The 22,795-nt window shown below is 34.6% G+C and overlaps 2 protein-coding genes and 2 long non-coding RNA genes across 9 annotated transcripts; 3 read left to right on the top strand and 1 right to left on the bottom strand.

The window, feature by feature from the left end:
• Positions 1–2,141: 2,141 nt before the first annotated feature.
• LOC104783752 (pectinesterase inhibitor 5-like) lies at positions 2,142–3,215 on the top strand. Its single transcript, XM_010508868.2, has 2 exons — positions 2,142–2,358; positions 2,764–3,215. The coding sequence occupies exons 1-2, from the start codon at positions 2,149–2,151 to the stop codon at positions 3,100–3,102; spliced, it is 549 nt and encodes a 182-aa protein (XP_010507170.1). The 5' UTR covers positions 2,142–2,148; the 3' UTR covers positions 3,103–3,215.
• A 6,282-nt stretch (positions 3,216–9,497) lies between these two features.
• On the bottom strand, positions 9,498–11,986 carry LOC104780280 (nitrilase 2-like). Its single transcript, XM_010504779.2, has 5 exons — positions 11,747–11,986; positions 11,485–11,664; positions 10,416–10,709; positions 10,045–10,326; positions 9,498–9,937 (listed from the first exon to the last, which is right to left on the bottom strand). The coding sequence occupies exons 1-5, from the start codon at positions 11,856–11,858 to the stop codon at positions 9,783–9,785; spliced, it is 1,023 nt and encodes a 340-aa protein (XP_010503081.2). The 5' UTR covers positions 11,859–11,986; the 3' UTR covers positions 9,498–9,782.
• Positions 11,987–13,447: 1,461 nt separating this feature from the next.
• LOC104780279 (uncharacterized) lies at positions 13,448–15,266 on the top strand. 2 transcript variants are annotated; one of them, XR_002037601.2, is made up of 4 exons: positions 13,448–13,634; positions 14,049–14,250; positions 14,344–14,582; positions 14,846–15,266. It is a non-coding gene; the product is annotated as an uncharacterized LOC104780279 (long non-coding RNA). The 2 variants fall into 2 exon arrangements; XR_766685.2 differs by having other exon boundaries at positions 13,476–13,634; positions 14,049–14,253.
• Positions 15,267–15,789: 523 nt separating this feature from the next.
• LOC104780278 (uncharacterized) lies at positions 15,790–18,151 on the top strand. Of its 5 annotated transcripts, none has more exons than XR_015596752.1 (4): positions 15,790–16,463; positions 16,947–17,001; positions 17,076–17,239; positions 17,988–18,151. It is a non-coding gene; the product is annotated as an uncharacterized LOC104780278 (long non-coding RNA). The 5 variants fall into 5 exon arrangements; XR_766681.3 differs by having other exon boundaries at positions 15,856–16,218; XR_015596753.1 differs by having other exon boundaries at positions 15,935–16,171.
• The last annotated feature ends 4,644 nt before the right edge of the window (positions 18,152–22,795 follow it).

The raw sequence follows: 22,795 nt of genomic DNA, 5'->3' as shown, positions 1-22,795 counted from the left end.
GTCATAAGACAATTCGGAGGCATTACAGGCGGCCCTAACATTTGTAAGCTCTCCCTCTACTGAGGTGAACTATGTAACTAGTCTAGTGACGGTGGTACTGAGAGCTGCGAGGGCCTCAACAGGGGTTTGATTGAACATGATTTTTTTATGGGGACGTCAATCTTAGGTCACAGAGCCACTAACGCCAAAATGTGGGTGTTGGACCCCACATTAGATGATTTTAGTGGTTTATCACGAGTCATTTCTCGAGAACAAATACATGAAAAGAAAAGTGTATTATTAATGAATTGTCTCAAGATCGGTTCCTCTCCAGGGTTTTTTTTTTTTTTTATAATCAAACGCCATATATTAAGTTAACGGAGATGACTCTCTTTGAGAGAGAGCCAATCAGGTACCGACGAACTTACATGGGAAAAACAGAAACTTCGTGCTCTTGCACATTTCACAAGTTTATCGGCACGTATATTATCCTCTAGAGAAATATATCTAATACTAAAAAATTAGCAAATCTATCTCTGAAATGAGTAAAATCATTCAATTCTGATGAAAAGGCTCGGTCAATCCTCGATATTAGACGTCATCCTTAGGAGGTCTGAACAATCCGTAACAAAAAGAACTTTATCCAATTCCAACACTAATAAGCACTTCATAGTCCAAATAAAAGTATCTAACTCTGCATGATAAGGTTGTGCGCGATCCTTTTAGCCCCATGTGCATAGGTCCCTCTCGAGGGTTTACAACATCATATATTTATATTGAAATAGATAATAAATTTGTGTATTAAACGCAATTATTCTCCAGAAATGCGTTTGTTTTGATCCCGCATTTAACTCCATAACGCTCGCATCTTCTTATTGACTGAATCTTTCTTAAGTCCAATAATCATGTTGCTCAGCACGGAACTCCTTGCTTTGGCTCACCTCAGTTCCCAAGCTACTCGTGATCTTCTCAAACCGAACCTCCTCGGTCCCGAGCTCCAAGCCTTTAATTTATTATAGGTGAAACGTTTCTTGGAGCTGGACCTAAAATCAACGATCCGGGGCTTTGACTAGGGATCCAGACCCACAGGGGGTTCCAGGCCCAACATTCTTCATGAGTTGTTTCATCATCCATCTACGTGGAGTCTTCTTGAGAAGTGGACTAAGTTGAGGAGTCGAACTCGTAAGGAAACTCGTTCGAAAAGGTGAGCTCACTTAGGGTTGGTAGGAATTTTTCCATTTGTTGTTCGAGGACAGCGGGGAGTAGAAAAGAGAGCTCTAAGGACGTGGCGGCTACAAGCGGCGCAACCATAACGACAATAAGTTAGAGAAAGAGATATATGTTGGTTTTGTTGTGTGTAATAATGTTGCATAGAGGGTTTTCTTTATTAAGAACTCAACGAGGAGCAGCTCAAAAGACATTATATAATATTTCAAGAAACAAATTGATGTTTTGACATTTTTACACATATTAAGAAATAGTTAAATTTTTATTTATGATTTAATTTATAACATGCCACAGAAAAAAAAACATAAAATTTAAAAATTTAGATTAGTTTTTATTCTCAAAATCAATCTTTTAAAAATAAGAAAACATTATTTTAGGTTTTTAATCTACAAAATCAATATTTTAAGAATAAGAAAAAATCTCAAAACATAGAGATTAAATAATCTATAATTCCTGCCCATAATTAGAAGACTCAATGGTTGTTGACTATAAAATTAAAATTAAGAAAACGATAATAAGAACCGGAACGTAGTAGTAGTGCTAATCCATGATTTTGATTGTCCACACTATGGGTTGATTTAGGGTTTCTTATTTACTTCGGACTTCGAAAAAAGCCTTTTATGCTAATATATTCAAATACTATATTGTTAGTGTCTTTGCTGCATGCATGCTAAAGTCTTTTATGAATTCCAAATACGTTTCAAAGTTATGGTGATCCGTTATCCCAAACATGTCGTTATCTCAAACATGTATTGCCATTAAGATTTTTTTGACCGTTTTTATTTTATTAAAAGTTTAATATATTCTTTAATTTAAAGCAATAAATTTTTCGTAATTATTACGCACCGTTTTTTAGCTATCAATGTCATTACTATATATAAAACGTTTGAAACATACAAAAGAGAAAATTCTAAACACGTTTGTATCTTCTTAATTCTCAATATGGCCACAATGCTCATCAAACACATGACTTCTCCTTTATCATTGTCATTATTCGTGTTCTTAGCGTTTACAAATGCAAATGCAATGCTTATCAAAGACATGTACTCACTTTGCAAGGAGACAAAAGACGTGAATTTCTGCTTGAAATACATTGGAACGGACACACGTATATTAGACGCAAACGGCCTTTACGACGTTCTTGTGATTGCGGTAACGTTAAATAACTAGTTTGTAATTCCTTTAATTATGATGTAGATATTTCTATAACGATATATCTAAAACACACAAAGTGTATAGATAGAAAATAGTGTTAAAACAATATTAACTATATCTACTGTGTTTTATTTTTTATAATTCTATACTATATAAAAGTATAAAATTCTTAAATTCTATACGAAAGTATAGAATAAATTCATGAGTGGGACCAAAATCTAGTATATATAATTAACTGTATAGGAAATAAACAGTAAAATTAAATATCTATTATAAAGGGAACAAGCCATAAACATAAAAATTGAGAGATGAGAGAATCTGCTTTATTCCTTTGCTAGAATCTGCTTTATTCCTTTGCTAAAAATAAAAGTGTCTTTAATTCTAATTGAGATTTATTATCAGATTTCTAAATGCCAAGACCAAGTGACCAATGCAGCCAAACAAATCAACGAAGTCCGCCAGAAGTTTAATCCGGTTGGAACTCAACAAATAAATTTTTGTCTTGCGAGTTACCATGTAGCATCTAAACTTTTCCAAAAATCTTGGGAATATGCACATGAAGACATGGATGCAGCAGGTGCTAAAGCATCTGCAACAGATGGTGCAAACTATATGCGCCAGTGCGAAGAAGAATGGAAGAATGGACAGATACAAAAGTCTCCCGTCACTTTCTATAACACAAATGTTGTCAAACTATTATCTATTATTCAAGTTATTGTCTCTAAAATTTATGGCGGCTAGTTAAACTGCTAATTTAATTCATATGATTTTGATTATAGAGTTGGTTTTTTGTAATACTTATTGGTTTGATGAATAAAACTATTGTGAAATTTTTCATTGGTTAGGGTCATGGTGTCTTGATCTTTTTTTATTGAGATTTATTATAATATTTTTAAATATGAAAGCAAGTGAATAATGCAGCCAGACAAATCAACAAAGTCCGCCAGAAGTTTAGTGGTATGATTGGAACTCAACAAATATATTTTTGTCTTAAAAATTACGAGTTAGCATATGAGCTTTTCAAAAAACTTATGAACAAGCATATGAAGACATGTATGCAACAATGGCTCATATATGTGCAACAGATGGTGCAAACTATGCGCGAGTGCGAAAACAGATGGAAAAAGAATGGACAGATACAAAAGTCTCCTGTTACTTTCTAGAACACAAATTGTTATGTGCCAAAGCTTTTGCCTTAGCTCTTGTTAGAACTCCCTCTGCCGTTGTGAATCTAGATGCCAAAGAATGAGCTTAAAGCTTCCCTTAACCCTAGTCTCTCTTGAGAATAAGGTTAATGTTTGGAAGTTAACCTTTATTGATGATTTAGTGAGTCTTATATAGACTCTTACAAACCTACTTATGCATTATTGAAATAAGGAAAAGATCCTAAAACTCTTAATGTAATATAAAAGGAAATACTTAGAAAACGATTAAGAAGCTTCTCAACCATGATGCTTCCTACGATGATACTTGATGCCATATCTTGTATCACAAATGTTGTCAAAATATTATCTATTATTCAAGTTATTGTATCTATGATTTATGGCTAGTTAAACTGGAATTCGATTACTAAGTGTTGAGTTTACGCTTCACATAATTAAGTACCACCTCGCCACAATTTAATTCACTCTCTCATAGATCTGAATTCATTTCTTGAACATATAATTTTTTTGGAGAGCTGGTACCGCCTAGCGCTTTCTTGAACACTGAATTCATTTCTATTTATATCTGAGCGGTGACCCAGCGCCTAGCGCCTAGAACGCTTAGTTGGGGTCTAGACGGTTTTTAGGCGGTTTAGGCGTTTACAACATAAAATATTATATATATAAAATTATGTAAAAATATATGTTAAAAATATTAAAAAAATATAAATTATGAACAAAAGTAAGAAAAATACATTTATTTTAGTTATATTAACAACATATAAATGTTTATAATTGCGTATACAGATATAAAACTTAATAATTTAAATCTATATATTCAAAAATCAAATATTAATATTAAAATAAAATTTATGTTATTTTAAACGGTTGAGGCAGTCATCTAGGCATCTGCTGAGCGCCTAGCTCCTAGACGGTCATCTAAACCGCTTTTTTGAACACTGAAATTTAGTATAGTCCCAATGCAAATGCACTTGTTGCACATGCCTATCACCGGCCCTCACCGTTACAAGAAACTAGTTCTCTGAGCAAGTCAATTTACTCAAAGAACTGAGGGATTATGTTGGTAGCAGATCACGCACACCATATCTTTATTGCTAATACCGCATAATATAAACTTTCCTAAATACATAAGAAAATAGCTTACATAAGAAGTAATATCAAGATCTAGACTATTCTTCGGGTTGGGCTTCACTTCATAACGGACTTTACGGTCTATATTAATTATTTTGTCCGCAAGATACAAATCTTGCTTCCCTAATAGTCCCCCGCACGACAAAGGTGTGCCGCAAAACGCAAACTATGCAACCACAAAACAGAATACCTATGTTGTGGACATTATATCGAAGACATACAAATCATGTCAACAAAATACTCAGGGTATAAATTTCAATCTTGAGAGGGGTGGAACTTCAGCTCGTTTTTGGTTTTGGTAAAAGGGAATAACATCATCCCGTGGGCGCAAATCCTACAACTCCACAAACAATTGTCCTTATTTTGGACAGTTCACGAATCCAACTAATAATTAATAACCTAAACATGAGCGTTCCAAACAACTTCCCTGATGATTAAACTATAACCAAACTCCCCCACGTTCGTAAAAATATTACCAAACTAAATTATTAAAATATTTTAAAATCATGAATAATTCCTGTGAAAGCCGCAAAACCTTAAACATACCACCCGTAAGAATCCCCCACTTAATAACTCTTGCACTAAAGAAATAAAACCATAATCAACTACAGAAAACCAAATACTTAAACCTTTGAAAAAACGCAGACAGGTACCACTAACCTCCAAATAATAATTAAAATAAAAACACCAAAATCCTAACTTAACTTAAGAGAGAAACAAAATTTAATAATAATAAAAAAAAACCTAGATAACCTAGCGACCAATATTATCGTCATCGTCATCTTCGTCGATTAGTTTGTCCATGATCACGAAAAGATCACACAAGAGTTATAATGCGGAAGCTTTTAGATTTATCCACTAGATTTCTGATAGCATGTAGAAACTAGAACAAGAGTTTTGTGGAAATCTTTATTCTTTTGTTGTGTTTTATAAAATTAAGTCATACATATATATAGTGATTAACTTTAACGTATTGCTAATACCGCATAACGTAAACTTTCCTAAACACATAAAGAAATAAATTGTACAAGAAATAATATCAAGATCTAGACTATTCTTTGGGTTGGGCTTCACTTCATAACGGACTTTACGGTCCAGGTGTGCAAGATACACATCGTGCTTCTTTAATATTTTTGATTTGAATCAAACTCGAAAGGAGCCTATATGACGTTCTTTCCAACTTACGATGTATCCACAAAGTCTGCCTCACAGTGTACCTACCGGTTTTCACTTTGCAATTGTGGTTTGAGTCCTCGTAACGTATTTTTCAGGTTCAAACTTGCAGCTACTATATCACCGTTTCAAGAAACTAGTTCTCCGAGCAAGTCAATTTACTCAAAGATCTGAGGGATTATGTTGGTAGCACATCACGCACACCATATCATTTCCATTACACTGGAGGCCCATCAAATTAGAAGCCTAAGAAGGTCCATGTTTCATAAAAGAGGTGGTCAAATATCGACATAATGTGTAATTCAATTCATGATTTAATTGCTATTGTCTAACGAGTAAACCTGTCTTACAAGTCTATGAATTGAGAATGAGAGTTATTTTATGAGTCTATTGTTGGGCCCACTGCCCAATGAACAGTTGTCGTCTTTGGTACCCGAAGAAGAGCAGTTTGGTGCCAAAGTAATTCATCTCGTTGAGCTCTCCAAGAGTTCAAGGGGAAAAAGGACAGTTTGGCACCGAAGTGACACCTCTTTTAGGTGTTTTCTCTTCTTTTGTAAGGTCTTTTTTTTTTCCCCAAGGTTCATCGCAACTTAGGTTAACTTAAGTTTGGTTTATAAGTGGAAGAGACAAAGAAAAGAGAAAATAAAACTTGAAGAGACAAGTTTAAATCATCTGAGATTTTTTTTTTTTTTTTTTAGAATAAACTGTTAAGTAGGTAATTCAGCCAAGTTCTTCGTTTTATATATTTAACTATGGTTGTATTCTGTTGACCCAAAAAAAAAACTATGTTTGTGTTGTTTTCGCGTTAAACTATAAACGATGAATCCAAATTTTGGGGGTTTTAATTTTTGGCATGATGGTTTGGTTTCGTTATTTATATTTATTCTAAATTATTCCATAATACAAATGCATAAGTAAATGTGTGATGAGTTAAAAGGAAAGTAGAAAGAGTTATTTACTAGAATCAGTATCGGGAAAAATACTAAAAAACACGACTTATTTAATGTTTGCGAGAAAAAAACATGAATTTTTTTTAGGACAAGAAAAATACTCAAACTATTTTACATGTGATAAATAATATATAAACTATCTCAATTTCCCAATTTTCCACTTATCTTGTTACAATTTCTAACAACAATAACGCAACCGTAAATACTTTTATAATTACAAATCTCGTGAAAAAGATTCTTTGTCATAGCTATAATCATAACAAATTTCCTCTCTTTGGATAACTTAACTTTATATCCAATCTTTTTGTTTTTTGGTAGGAGACTGGAAAACAAAAACTTTGCACCATATTAAAAATAAAGTAAACAACTACATTCTGAACGATTTTGGGCGCGAAGACCCATTAGCATCCTTTACTACTATTGAATTAACAACATCCAAGGAAGAATTAAACGTGTAAAAATCTAAAGGCAAACAAAAAGCGTAGTTCGTTAATCCATCGGCAAGACGATTAACCTCCCTATACACATGCGAAATATGGACACTTCATTCCCGTGATATAAAGTAGTGGCAACGACGTACCAGGAAAGACAACAAATGAAAATCAATTATCTCTGTCTGAATAAAACCCACAACACTCTCCGAATCAACCTCCAACTTAAGTCGCAGAAAACACCTTTCCCAAGCGATACATAGTCCGTAGTAGACACCCAAAACCTCTGCTAGAGGCGCCGATGAACATATACTGATGTTCAAAGTGAACCCGCCAATCCAACTTCCATCTACATCTCTTAAAACACCTCCTGCAGATGCCAAACCTGGATTACCGCGTCAAGCACCATCTGTGTTTAGCCTAACCCCTCCTTCTACTGGCGGTATCCAAGCAATCATCATATCTTCTCGTCTCCCACCGTGTGTCTGACCTCCCCAATTAGAATTTGCAACGATCACCTCCTTGGCTAGATCCTTGATAAATCGAACCCGATCCCGACATTTACCACTACCCCAAACGTGTTACCATACCACACAAACGTACCATGAAAGACACCAGATGAGAATTAGTTATCCCTGTCTGAAGAAAACCCACAACCCTCTCTGAATCAACCTCCAACTCAAGTCGCGGAATATGCCTTTCCCAAGCGATACATAGTCCGTAGTAGACACCCAAAGTTCTACTAACGCGTTGAACATATACTGATGTTCAAAGTGAACCCGCCAATCCAACTCCCATTTCCATATCTTAAAACACCTCTTGTAGATGCCAAACCCGGATTACCGCGTGAAGCACCATCCGTGTTTAGCCTAACCCATCCTTCTGTCGGCGGTATCCAAGCAATCATCCTCTCTTCTTTTCTCCCACCGTGTGTCTGACCTCCCCCATTAGAATTTGCATTGATCACCTCCTTGGCCAGATCCTTGATAAATCAAACCCGATCCCAACATTTACCATTACCCCCAAACGTGTTACCACATCTCCATTTCCATCCCCACCATATTGCCATAGCAAACAAGGAAGCCCACATGCTCCCTCCTACCATAGTATCATCTCCCAAGTTCACATAAAGCCACTCTAGTAGCGTGTTCACAAAGAAAGCTTGCACCTTACCCTGAGGAACTAAACGAGTCCAAACTCCTGCCATTGCGGGACAGTCACAGAGTACATGTAGAATAGTCTCATGCCCGCTCTTACAGACCTGAGATAAGCTAGAATCACAGAAATATCTCCAATAACGTTCCACATTAGTCATTATCCCTTGTTGCGTCACCAACCAAAGGCAGTGGTGGAGGTAGGGTGTAACCATGTGGGTCAATTGACCCTGGTGAATTTTTTAAATTAGCTGAAATTTTTGGATCAAAATTAAATTGACCCCTATTAAATAGCAAAATTGACTCTTGTCAGTTTTTTCAAATAACATAATTGATCTCAATAATTTTTTTTACCTGATGGCTGATTTTCTAGCTCCACCACTGACCAAAGGAACACTTTCACTCTTTCCGGTGCAACTACTCTCCATACCCGCGCATACAACTTCTCCGGTGCTGGTTTCAGAGTCTCATCTCTGACTAATAATTTCTCGTATATGCATAATAATTAGTTAACTGAATATATGCAGGATAATTAATCATGGATGTATATATTTTCATTAATTTTCGTTTACTTTTTTAAGCTTCAAAACCTTAGAAATCGAAAGAGAAAAGAAAAAAACAAATTAAAAACTTACGGTGAAATGACACCGGCTGTGGTTGAAGATGGTGGTGAGTGGTGACAACGATGGCTAACGGAACTCGACGATGAAGACGGTTAACCGAACCGATCAAGTTATAACAAACCTAATAAAACCATATAAGTCAGCAATATTTGACAACACAAAAAGAAAAAAAAAAAAAGAAAAAAAAGGAAAGAAATTAAAAACATGACGTCCAAAATAATTGAATATCTTGTCACGTAACTCACTAATGATAATCCTATATGTGATTTTAGTTCTCTTGTTTTGGTTAGCCATCACATCATTATCCTATATATCTGATTGGGACAATAGTTAAGTAATTTGTAGTGACTTTTCGAACTCACATTTAAACTTGACGGCCAAATTAAATATTACTTCGTCATGACTTTGTATTTTTACAGCTTCCATGCATATTTCTTTGTGACTCTATTAACTTATCAAAACATCAAAAGATCTGTGTTTGACTTGACATGCAAAGGAAAAACAAAGAACATAACTGAAACCAAAGACTGACTCATAACAATTGGCTACATTGTTTTAGGGCTACACAACGACCGAGATTCGACACTCAAATTGGATAAAACGATATGGTACACTCTTTAAATACAAGACTAACTGGTTTTATATCAAATTAAACAACATACATGGAGAGAACTATGCCCAGTAGGTTCTCTTACATTATTGAAGAAAAACATAAACAAACTTAAACATAAGCACTAGAACATATTCGAACTTGACTCCTTCATGATATGACTGACATTAACTCCGAGAATCTCGGCTAATTGTTTGAGTCATCCTCAGCTTTCTCCACCTTCGTCACGAATGTAACCTGTTTCTTTGGTTGCTCATTTACGGTCAAGTGTAAAACATCTGGTCTCGAGTAATGTCCGACCGCATCGAAGTACAACTTGGCTCTTGCTATATCACCAAGGTCTGGATGAGAAAAAGAGCGTTATATATATATATATATCCTTCAAAAATTAATCATTTCTGAAAGCCTAAGATGAATGTCAAAGAAGAGTATATATATATATATATACCAAGATCAGCTGTGATGAGACCCTCTGATTCAAAGTTTGGACCGGCAAGAACCTGTCCTAAAGGTGAAATAATGACACTTCCGCCTTGGGAGACAATAGCATCCTGTTCTTTGTTGTCATCCATGTCCGTAAACAAGTAATCAGGATGGTCAGGGAAGTCTTTACGCAGGCAGAACTGGCAAGCCGACAACACGAAACATCCACCTTCGAGCGCAATGTGCACCATTGACGATTGCCACTCCTTTGAGCCATCAGCAGTGGGTGCACAATAAATCTCAATGCCTTTGTGCCAAAAATCGAAAATAGTTAAAAGAAATCATACATCAAATGGTTTTCAATATGTGTCACACTACACTGCATTAAAAGCTGACCTTTGGCGTACAATGCAGTTCTGTAGAGGGGCATCCTATTTTCCCAGCAAATAGCAGCACCGAGTTTGCCAATGGGAGTGTCGTAAACGGGGATGGTTGATCCGTCCCCTTGACCCCAGATGCAACGTTCCAAAGTTGTGGGCATGAGCTTACGGTGCTTACCCAAGAACCGACCTTGAGGACTAAAGAAAAGGGCTGTGCAATAGAGTGTATACCCATCCTTCTCTATCGCTCCCACTACCAAGTACAAATTGTTTTTCCCGGCCAACTCAGCCAATCTGTCTACTTCAGGGCCTGTCGATTCATCACAAGAACCAAACATATGTGCAAGAAAGAGTCATTTTGTGTCCCAAGCTTTTGAGAGTGCTCAGCTAAACTAGAGCTATAAGCCTATAACACTCACTAACTACATGCTCGTTCCAATTAGTTTCCATCAAAAAGTGACGAAAATAGAGAACTCAGATCAAACAACTTTGTCCTCAAAGTTAACTTTAATTTGTTCATTAAAAAAAAAAAAAACTTTAGATTGTTCCGACTTAAATTCAACTGTCCTAAACGTATACACATCTCCAGGACTCCAACCATAGCCAAAACCAAGTAAAGGAGAAATCAAAGAGGCTTTTGGGTAGAAACTACTCGAGTAAACCCGATTTTTTAACCTCATATTGTTATGGTTAGAAACAGATAAGAAACCTCTATAAAAATATTTATAATTTATAAAAATACATGTGTCCACCAAAAAAAAAAAAAAAAAAATCTCTATAATTTAATAAGAAACTATCCTAAATATACTACATAAAATATTTCGTTGACAAAAAACAAAAAAGAAATTAAAATATTATTTATAACAGAATATCATAAAGAAAAAGAGTATCATATCATACGTCATATACTATCAAATGGATATTTAGAACCGATAAGATTTGATCCGAGATCGGGTGGTGCATATACTACTAGACGTACTCGTACAGTACTTGGAGATAAAGCACAAATAATTGAGGTTTTTGTTCAAACTTATTGATTGGTTAAAAATGAAACGGAAACCAAAGTAAATAGTGGAATATGATACCAGGAACTTTAATAGCAGAAGCATGGTATTTGCGGAACTCATCACGGCCTTCCTCGTTGTGCACTCCTGCCGCCAAACCGAACCTAAACCCTCGAGGATAACCTCCGATAAACGCCTCAGGGAACAAGACCAACTCCGCTCCCTTGCTCGCCGCCTCCGCAATATACTTCTCAGCCTTGTCTGATCGTTTCAATAACCGTAGGATTAGATCATGATTATCCATGAAAAATAATATAAAAATGATCAAAAATTAGTTCGTTACCTAGAGTGGCTGGAGTATTGTTATAGACAGTGGAGGCTTGAACGATGGTAACTCGTACGATGGAAGATGGGCCAACGCCGTCGACTGAAGCTGTGTTTTTGACAGTTGACATTTCTTTTGCACTAGACACCTATCAACTCAAAACCATGTTTTACTTCAATGACACTGAGAGACTTAGAGAGGCTATATATAGAGAGACTTTTTTGTTTTCAATTACCTACCTTGAGAGTGTAGACGGGTAAAGACAGGACTGAACCTGTGGTGGAAATGCAATGAGGTGGACCACTACCTCGTTCACGTGTTTTTTTTTCCTTACCAATGGTGTTTATGTAAGAACAGAACAAGATGGTGGGATCCTCCACCTAATTCGATCGGTTCTTAAGGAAAGATATAGTCACATTTGGGAGGAAATTATTGTCCAAATTGTGTATTTTGCTTCATCACAACAGTCAACAGGTAATAAATAATAGTATATATTATCATTTCTTACTATTTTCCTATATATATTATTCCTGTTTTAGATGGTCAATCTTTCTGTTATAGTCTCACAATCTTATCTAATAAGTTGAATGTAATAATAATTTTAAGAAATGAATTACTTTTGGTATTTTCTGACTTCCTTTTTTTATCACTACTAGATTTTAACACATGTTTCAATAATACGAAAAGACTATAAAAAAAAAAGAAGAAGAATAATCTCCCAAATACAAATGACGTTTAGCAATTATTAAATCAAGTAAGCTTTGATATCTAATTTGTAGAGGTTCTTACCTTTGGTTTTGATGAACAGCCAAATAACTAACACTTTTTAACCATCTTGATACCATAATAAACAGAAGAGAAAAAGGATTTGATAGAAGAAAATTTTAATTTTAAGTAGATGTTTATCTGGTATAACATTAACACTTTTGTTCAGGTTGGACACTTATCTATGTAACCCGTTTTTGAGTATGTATCTAACTTGTACTCCTCTCGAAAAAAAGGCAGTCGTAGCTTTTAAGTTTGGTAATATGTATCAGTACAATTTTATTACCTGCGGATATAACTTAGATATCGTGTGTCAAACCATTTTTTTGACAAAATGTTAAATTCATTGATTAAAACATGATAAATTATTTATAAAAGTATAAGAAAAAGGAGGTTACAAAGTTGGGACCGCAACTTAAACAATTATAGAATTCGAATGGTTGTACTTTGTTTTAAGAACTCAAGAATGACAAAAGTATAACTCACTTAAGTTTCCAGTCTTTCTCTTAAAACCCACACCTTAGACCTTGGTCAAGGGAAGGTTTTAAGGAGAGTTTTAAGGGAAAAAAAAGAAAAAAATAAATCAGAAAAAGAAAAAAACAATAAAGGAATGTATTAAACACAAGATTTTAAGAGATTTTAGGATATTCTTAAATTTTTTGTTATTTAATTGATGAATTTTAAAATCATCTAAAATCGTATGTTATTCATTGTCAAATTTATAAAAATCATTTACAATCTTTTGTTATTTAATCAATAATTTATAAATCTCTCTTCAAATTTACTGTTATTCAAAAAAATCATAAAATCTTTAAAAAAAATCTATTGAATGTTATTTTAGGAGACTTCTGTAACTTTTTTAGTTTAAAAATATGTTTGACAAAATCATACCTCTCAAGATGATATTTCAAACTATTTATTCGATCTAAAAAGAAAAAAAAAAAACTTCTTCACAGTGGCAATTTTTTTTTTACGAAAACCTCTCTCTCTCTTTCTATCTTTCTCTCTTTTCTCTCTTCTCTCTTCTCTCGTCTCGTTTCTCTTTTTACTCTGGAAAAATCCTAAAATTTGTTGATGTGTAATCGAGTTCATCTTCTGCAGGAATCAATAGATAGTATCTGGAACTTCATCATAGACAAAGGTAAACTGTCTTGTACCTTGATTCTTTAGCAAAGCTTCAAATCGTTTTGTAATTAACCTCTTGAGAATCATTACTGCTTATTCTTAAAATTTCTTAGGTACTTTTGATTTTGCAAAAAAACCCAAAAAAAACTGTAGATTTGATTCTGTTTTGATGAAATTGGTGTTAATTTGATGGTATGATATCAAATTCATCAAACGTGAATCAAATCAAATTGGTGATAAAAAAAAAACTTGTCTTTATATGAACCCATGATAGCAAATGCTTCTACGAATCAAATTGGTGTTAAAAACAACACAGCCAAACATGTGTAGCTTGTGGTAATCCAGTTACGGAGATCACTCCTGTTGTAATTGAGTCTGTCAAACCTGTTCCTGAGTTCAGCATCTTTATTAGCTTGAGCTGTGTGTCTAGGTATGTCTGAAGCTTAGCTGATTTCGATGTCCTGTGGTGGTTCCTCTCTCCAAAGCAGAGTGACCTCTGAAAAGAGTGAACATGTTGATAGCAACTTATCCAGAAGAAAATTTGGATAATAGTAAAGTGGTGGTTACTCTTTCAAGATTCACTGCTGCAACAAGCAAAAAAGTTGAGAGCAACTTATCCAGAAGAAAATTTGGTGGTTATACTCTTCCATCTATTATCCTTTTTGCATTATGTACATATGTTTTTCGTCTCTTTTTAGTTGGCTGAATCTTCTTGATGTATGCAGTGTCTTTTGCTGCCTGGTCCACCAGTTGTCCGAAGGACTTCATGGCTAAGTTGCTGCGGGTTGTTTGTTTCTAATATATGGGCTTTTCCCCTTCCTTTCTTGTTAGCTAGGGTTAGTTTATTGGTGTATATATATATATATATATATATATATATATATATATATATATATATATTCACGATCGGCAGCTTTCTTCTCTCCTGCTATCATACTTGAGGTTTATTGTCTTCTCTGTCAAGGTGAGTATTTGCTATTACTTTTTACTTTTCTTTATTTTCATATTTTGTATCATATTGCTCACTTTGGGAATAAAGAAAATAAAGAATACAAAACATGTATGTGTGTATGTTATCCCATAGATATATATCCCAACGAAAGAAATTTCTTAAGTTGGAAACGAATTGATGGCCAGCCAGTTTATAAATAATACTTGTTTGAGATCTGTGGGATATATCATAACTCATGAATTGTTTGGTTTTTTTTTTTTGTATGGTATGGCTAGTTAATGTACACACTACAATGGGAGATTCACTGGCTGTGAAAGCTAAAGGTCAATATAACCATTGGTTAGAACATGAAAGCAAGATGTTAGTCCAGCTGCTGGTGGATGCAATCAATCAGGGTTTTCGTGATGGTAATGGAAAATTCAGCAAATTAACCGTGGAGACAAGAGTACTACTACCAACATTAGATTGTTTTTGTTCTTTCTGTTGATTTATTATTATTATTTTTTTTTTAATACTTTTTATTGAGAAATGCTTTGCCTTCTTTTCGCTACAATGTCTTTTTTTTATTTATCTTAAATTAACTAAAGTATGAGTGTAGTTTAGGTAAAATGTGATTCTTCACATGACGTACGTATTGCATATGTACTCCAATCACCATGTATCTCCGATCACCCAAATGTGATTCTTTTATTTTTTTTTCTATATTCTAAAATCACCTAAAATTTAACAATTACATCTCACCAAATCTCAAAATTCTGCTAAAATATTAAAATCTTTCAAAATTATACTCAAATCTCTCAAAATCCTAAAATATTAAAATCCCAGCAAATCCCTTAAAATATCAAATTCAATACACTCTCGCAAGAGATCCTTTTAGGGGGAGGTATTTGTTTAGGATTTAGAAATTTTTTTAATGACTTTATGTTCTTGCTGATTGTTAGAATCATAGAAAATTGAAAGTTAAAAATGAAGGATTCTAAGAGATTGTTTAGGAAGTTTTTTTAAATCTTGATGATTTGTTTTTTCTAATCTTGTAAAATCTTTCTATTTGATAAAAGAGTTTTCATGACTTTTGTTATGAAGGAAATTATATAAAATCCTAAACCAATAACATAAAATTTAAATCCATTAACAATCCAAGATTCTTTTGTTTTACTTGAATAACATAAAACTTTTAATGACTTTATAAAACTCTTAATCCAATAATACTGGATTTATCAAGATTTTAGATAACTTTTTACAAATCCACAACCAATAACACCAAATTTTTAAAGAGTTTTTAAAAGTCTTAATTGAATAACAACATATTTTACCTAACTTTTAAAGTTATTAAAATTCTTTCTAAATCCTAAACCAATACCTCCCCTTATTTTGTAGACTCAATCTTATTATAAGAGACTGTACCTGTCATCAATTGGTTGGACAAACGATTTATAGAGATAAAAGAATTTTTGATGGTCGATTGATTTTTTTTTCCTTCCTCTTCGTCTTCCTCTCTCTCTGTCTCTCTCTCGAACTCGCGAATTGACAATCGAAGAAGAAGATGAAATTGGAGGAGATTGAATCGGCGGAGGTGATTGAATTGATCTCAGTCGGTGGAGGTGATTGAATTGTTCTTTGAAATCGAGAATTTCCTTCAACAAATCGGGTTCGCTATTTTCTCAATTTTTATTTGCAATTCGATTTCGCACTCTCAAATTTATAATTTTGTTGAAGTTTTGGATTGAAACTTGTGTAATCATAGTTTTATAGATTCATAGTTATTGTGTGCGTCATGGTTTGATAATTTATTCAATGATACATGTTAAATGTGGTGTACATGAGTGGTTTCGTTTCATTCCTCTTCGTCTCTTTGTTGAAGCCTGCGGTCTCGTGAGTTTAGAAACCATGAAGGTATATGTGTGGTTTTGGTTCATTCTTCTATGGCTTGTGTTTGTGATCAGAATAAATATATAATCTTGATTTTTTTTAAATGACTATAAGTTTGGTTTCAGAACCGCAGGTGAATTAAATGTATCTTCGTCTTCTTATTTCTTGAATAAAACCAGAAAGATTATTACTTTTTGTTTGTATTTGAGTATATGAAGACGTTAAATGTTATTTTTCTCACTGCTTAGTAAGTTAGTAATCTTTGGGTAGTTCTTTTTTCTGGATCTTAGTAGTGATCATTATGTTTCAGATTTTAGTGCAGATCCATGTCTTACAAATCTCTCACGCTTTGACACATATACAGTTGATAAAAATCTAGATTCAAGAAAGTGACATCTAATCAAATTGTCTTTGAATGCGTTCTGCTCTTTACATTTATTGTCTGCTTGTTATGTCCCTCAGCTTGGCTCAGTTACGCTTTTCTTGTCTGCTTGTTATGTCCCTCAGCTTGTCTCCGTGATTGTCGATGTGTGGATACTCTGAGTGTGATGGAAGCTATGTGGTGAGTTCTTGGACATCTGTTTTTTTCTTTCTGTTTTAATACTACTTCATGTTGTCTTCACTCACTGTCTTCAGGTTTGTTAGAGGTCTCTTTACTTCTGCAACTGGTGGCCCCACTGGACCACCTTCTTCAAGCTTCGTGAGGGCTGAAATGCGACCAAGCGGGTTCCTTAAATGAACAAACTTGCAATGATGGACTGAGATGGAGTCTGCTACCACATATTCGGCCATGAAGAAAGGTATTTTATCATCCTCGAGAGTCTCTTTGTTGTTCTGAGCTCCTATGAGTTTGTATCTGTTAATATGGTCATGTACTTGTATATGTTGCTACTGCGTTAGCTCTAAGCATTTAGGAAGCTATCGATTGCAGAAGTTTATAGTCTAGATGGGGAATTTAACAGTTGTTGTTCTAATTGAGTGTTTAGTGGTTAATATGGTCATGTGTTGGTTCTTTTTCTTCTGATCTTGCATGAGTCATGTCTAGAAGCATTTAGGAGGCAATCGATTGCGGAAGTTCATATTCTAGATGGAAACGAGTGTTTATCGGTTGATATCATCATGTATTGGTATTTGTAGATACTGGTAAGCTTTAAGCATTTAGGAGGAAATCGATTTTAGAACTTCATATTCTTGATGGGGGAACTTAACACTTGTTTGAGTATTTGGTTGATATGATAAAGTATTGGTTCTTGTTGTTCTGAGTTGCCCGCATGAGTCATGTCTAATAGCATTTGCTTGGTTTGGTTTACGGTAGAGTTGACAGAGATTAGGTGCTTTCAGTATGGATTAGATGTGAATTGCTGCTGCTTTCAGTATGGATTAGATGTGAATTGCTGCTGCTTTTTTTTTTTTATATTCATCTGTTTAAATAAAGAGTTCATGAGGAAATTCTGAATGTAAATTGCTGCTGCTTTCAGTATGAATTGATGTGAATTTGAATCCGAAATTCTGAATTTTTTTTTATGTTCATCTGTTTGAATTATGCAGATATGCAAACCGAGATAGGCTAAGCTGCTTCTAATGGTTATCCTGAAAATTGATCTGACATTGTTTTGTTTTGGACAACTTTGGCATGTTTTCATTTTTGTTTCAACAGACTGCATTTCTTTGTTTTACACATTTTTATGATGGAAAAATTTTAGTTTCAAAAATAAGAGACTCAAAATTATATCCCACCATTGGAGGGGATAATTTTAATTAGGAGATAAGGGGGTTCTTATTTTTAAAACAGTATATAATATATTCATTAAAAATTGAAACAGTATATAAGAGTCCCAAAAATATAACCCCCCATTGTGGATGCCCTTATATCATACATTAACATCTTTATTTATAGTAAAATACTAATTCTAATCTTATTAAAAAATACCTATGTTTAGATAATTTCTAAACATATTTTGATTATTATCTCTTGAACCATTAGGATAAGAATGACTTCATTCTCAAGGTATCTTCAAGCTTGATTTAACATTCTTTCTCCTAAGCTTGAAGTTCTTTTCCATCAAGTCTCTCACGCCAATTGAACTCCCTCATTTCTCTTAATTTGATCATACCAAGTGCCATTGTCAATATGTTCGCCTTCTGCTCGTCTCCAAGAACATGCTTGTTCCACTTTTACTAGTCCATTCTCGACACACTCCCATAAGAAGTGATACCTTGTGTGTATATGTTTGTTACGTCTGTGAAATACTAGATTTCTAGTGAGTGCTATTGCCGAGTGCGATTGCCGACTGGTTGTCTCTTCGGATGGTGACTTTTCCACATGAAGTCTCGGTGATCTCATTAAAAAGATCTTGAAGCAATATTGCTTGCCTCGCCGCCTCGGTGGCTGCCATGAACTCAGCTTCACACCAAGAAATTAGATTTCTTCCAAGATAGAACACATGAAAGGTTGTGCTCTTACCATCATCCGGATCTACGTTATGAAAGCTATTTACTATAGCCAACCAGACTTGAACTCTTCGGAGTCGATCTTGTGAAGGTTAGGGCCAAGTGCAGTGGTGCCACACAAATATCGTAAAAATTGCTTCGTTGCCGCTCCATGAGATTCCTTTGGTTTCTGTATTTAATGACTTATTTGTTAAATTCAACTGTCCAAAACGTATACACATCTGCAAGACTCCAACCATAGCGAAATAAAAGAGATATCAAAGAAGCTTTTAGGTAGAAGCATTTAGATAATAGTTAACAATCCAAAAATAAAAACAGAAGTAAAAATATGTCCACAAAACCAAAAAAGCATCTCTATCTTTTAAGAAGAAAGTATCGTGAATATACTACATAAAATGTTTGGTTGACAAAAAACAAAAAGAAATTAAATATTATCTATAACACTGTATCATAAGAAAAAGAGTATCATATATCTTCTAAAGTTGTCAATAAAAAAAAATGTAATAATATCATACGTCATAATTTACCAGGATCTGGTCTTTTGTAAAAGGGGAATTGATAGCATTGTTTAAAGAATTCTTCCGAACTGGAAGTTTCGATAATAAGTTAAAGGGTCAGTTATTATAATGGGTGTTAAAAGCTTCCTTATTACTGGATGAGATAAAAAATGTAGGTAATTACTAGAATAAGATTTGTACCCTTCGTACTCCTTGAATGTAAACAAAAAATTTAATTACGAAAAATGTCATTAATGAAAAAAAATATTGGGAAGTGTAAGAAAGTCTATCAGTTGTTTGATGGTATACAAATTGGGTACAATAAAATGGTAGGAAAATTGGTATATTAGACTAGGTACGGTAGATTTAAATGGTATATTGAGTTGTAGTGATGATACACTTATGTGAATGATAGATTAATAAGATATATATATATATATATGATGATGTTAGATTAACTTGGTAGAGCAATTTGTCTTTGATGATAGACTTAGTTCTTGAGCGGGTAGATTGATAGACTTAATAGGTAGGGAAGATATTTATGGTAGAGTAATTACCTGTTGCAACAGATATAAGTGACAGACTTAGTGCTTAACAGATATTTTTGGTATATTAACATAGCTATCTGACAGATTTATAATAGTGTACCGGTAGACTTATAATTTGTAGGAGAGAAAGTGATAGTTATGGTAGATTAAATAGCGGTCATGTAGTTACGATAGACTTATATGTAGTTACGGTAGATTTATCAAAACTATTTGTAGTTATGGTAGACAATTTCGAAAGACGTAAGTCTTACTAGAATAATACGAATTTTGTTAGAGATATTAAAAAGACAGTATAGAGTTGCGATAGACTTATGCGGGAACCTTTACGATATTTTGAACTTGTATCATCTCAAATTGGTTCCACAAAAATCGTTTTTATAGTTGTTGTTCATCGGAATCAATGGTGTTCATGTAAGACAAGTTTTCAGTAGAGTTTGTTTTTTTCTTGATCGTCTTTTCGTGATCAATCGTTTTCTACTTATGTAGCTAAACACTTTAGCTTCTCAGTTTCCTATATCCTTCTTTTGGTGACAGAAATGCAAGATATCGTTTTGGTATGTGGCAGGTGGAGGGTAGACAAAAATCGATGGTTGTTTGATGTTGATAATAACAAAGGTTGTAGGATCATCAATGATGATAAGGAAACGAAGTTTGAAGATTTTGCTGCTATGGTGTTCGATGACTTTGGTTTATGTGAAGCAACTACTGGAATACAGTTGAGCTATATGTTCGTGCATCAAGACCCCGTTTGCTAATCGTTGAGTGTTGGGTAGGAGGTTGTAAATGGAGACTACTACGGGCTTCAACAATTGGGGATTCTATGGTGATGCATATTCGCAAATATTGTCGTCAACATACATGCTCTATTATGGAACTATCAGCTCGTACCCGTAATGCTACACCACCAATCCTAGGTCATTTATACGAGGATTCTGTTGGTGGTATCGGAGGTTCTGTTGTGCCAAATCTTGTGGGGGAAGGGCTGAACCTACTCTATGGTATACAGGTGGGAGACAACAATATTTATAACATAATGCAGTCATTTTAATTTCTATGGGGTACACATAATTGCATGAACTAATATTAAAAGGTGTACGTTTTGTTGTCATTAGGGTACATTTAATAACAAATTGTAATAAAATTGTAATATAATGGGTACAGACGGTGTAGATATAATTGTCTATAGATGCTAAAGGACATTTTCCCTTAGAATAATAGGGTTTAGGACTTAGTGACGACATAGTTGAAATAATAACAACTCATGAATGGTAGAACTGGATGCTTAGTTTTGTTTTTCCAGATAAGTTGTTGATTTTTATGGGGTGCACTACACATATATAGAATTCTTGTCCACTGGATGTTGTTCAATGCTGATGTGTTTTACTGAACACTTTCATATAATAGCTTGGCTACTGGAAGACACATCGTACACTTATAAGGCGCGGGAATATGTGAGGGGTACACCTGAAAGTGGATACGCTGAATTACCTTCATATTTATACAGGCTGAGGTGCTCTAATCTGGGGACCCTTACGAGACTGGACGTTGTTGTAGAAGATAGATTCAAGTATGTTTTCATTGCGATTGCTGGTTGGATTCAAGGATTCAAGTATATGCGGAAAGTTGTTGTTGTTGATGGAACATATCTGAAGGGTGAATACAAAGGGACTCTACTCATAGAAAAAACACAAGATGGGAATTTTAATATATTTCCTTGGGCCTATGCGGTTGTTGATACAGAGAACGACGAGTCTTGGGAATGGTTCTTCACGCAATTGAGTTGTGTAATTCCTGATGATGAAGGTCTTGCACTGATATCTGACCGTCATAAATCTATAGGTAAAGCTATCGGTAATATATACCCCCGGGCCAGTCGTGGAATTTGCACTTATCATCTTCACAAGAATATTATTCAGAGATTTAGTGGAAGTGAAACATTCCAACTTTTTAAAAAAGCAGCTGCAGCCTACCGTGTAGTTGATTTCAATGAATACTTCCAGCAAATTCAAGAATCAAATCTGCAACTGCATGCTTAATTGGTGCGTGCAGATGTATGCAAGTGGAGCAGGACTCACTTTCCTGGTGATAGGTACAACTTCACTACGAGCAACATTGCAGAATTGATAAATAAAGTACTGAGTCCCGCAAGAGTGTTTCCCATTGTAGAGTACTAGAAGCGGTTCGGAATATGTTGACACGTTGGTTTGCCAGTAGGAGAAAACAAGCTGCCGCAATGCCAACTGTACTCACGAAAGGAGTGGAGAACCTGTTAGAGCTATCAGATTCATTAACATATCCATAGAGATATATGTTCACGATGGCTATTGTATATACATTTTTTAAAGGGTACACTTAGTTGGGTGATATTGTGTTTGTTCAACTATAAAATGTTATGTGAAATAATGTGCTTCTTTGGGTTATTAACATTTACGCATTCATTTTCTTACAGGAACGTATTGAAGAGGCAATGCGTCTTAATGTCCAAGAAATAGATGAACATCAATTTCAAGTAAGTGGAGGTACCTCTATGCATGTCGTCAATCTGAGATATAATAGGTGTTCATGTAGGCGTTTTGATCTGGAGAGAATTCCATGCGTACATGCTATCGCAGCCGCCGAGAAGGCTAACCAATCTCGTATACACCAGTGTCATCCATACTTTCGCAGAGACTACCTCTACAATGATTATGAGAAGTCAATAATGCGGAGTGATGAGTGCTGCATCGTTCCTACTAAAGATAGAGAGTACAAATGTAAACCGCCTTTCGTAAGGAATCCTCCAGGAAGGCCAAAGATGTCCAGAATGAAGTCTTTCCACGAGGTGGCGTTTGAGACGAAACGGCCCCGTAAACAACATGCT

Source organism: Camelina sativa, chromosome 4, assembly GCF_030686135.1.
Source record: "Camelina sativa cultivar CO46 ecotype springtype chromosome 4, ASM3068613v1".
In the NCBI taxonomy this organism is placed as follows: domain Eukaryota; kingdom Viridiplantae; phylum Streptophyta; class Magnoliopsida; order Brassicales; family Brassicaceae; genus Camelina; species Camelina sativa.
This window is presented reverse-complemented; position numbering and strand designations above follow the sequence as displayed.

Bases quoted from the DNA above. Each gene is read 5' to 3' on its own strand.
- LOC104783752 (XM_010508868.2), top strand. From the start codon at position 2,149: ATGGCCACAATGCTCATCAAACACATGACTTCTCCTTTATCATTGTCA. The intron at 2,359-2,763 runs GTAACGTTAAAT...ATTTATTATCAG, and splicing joins ACGACGTTCTTGTGATTGCG to ATTTCTAAATGCCAAGACCA.
- LOC104780280 (XM_010504779.2), bottom strand. From the start codon at position 11,858: ATGTCAACTGTCAAAAACACAGCTTCAGTCGACGGCGTTGGCCCATCT. The intron at 10,710-11,484 runs GTATCATATTCC...ATGAATCGACAG, and splicing joins TTCTGCTATTAAAGTTCCTG to GCCCTGAAGTAGACAGATTG. The intron at 9,938-10,044 runs GTATATATATAT...TTTCTCATCCAG, and splicing joins TCTCATCACAGCTGATCTTG to ACCTTGGTGATATAGCAAGA.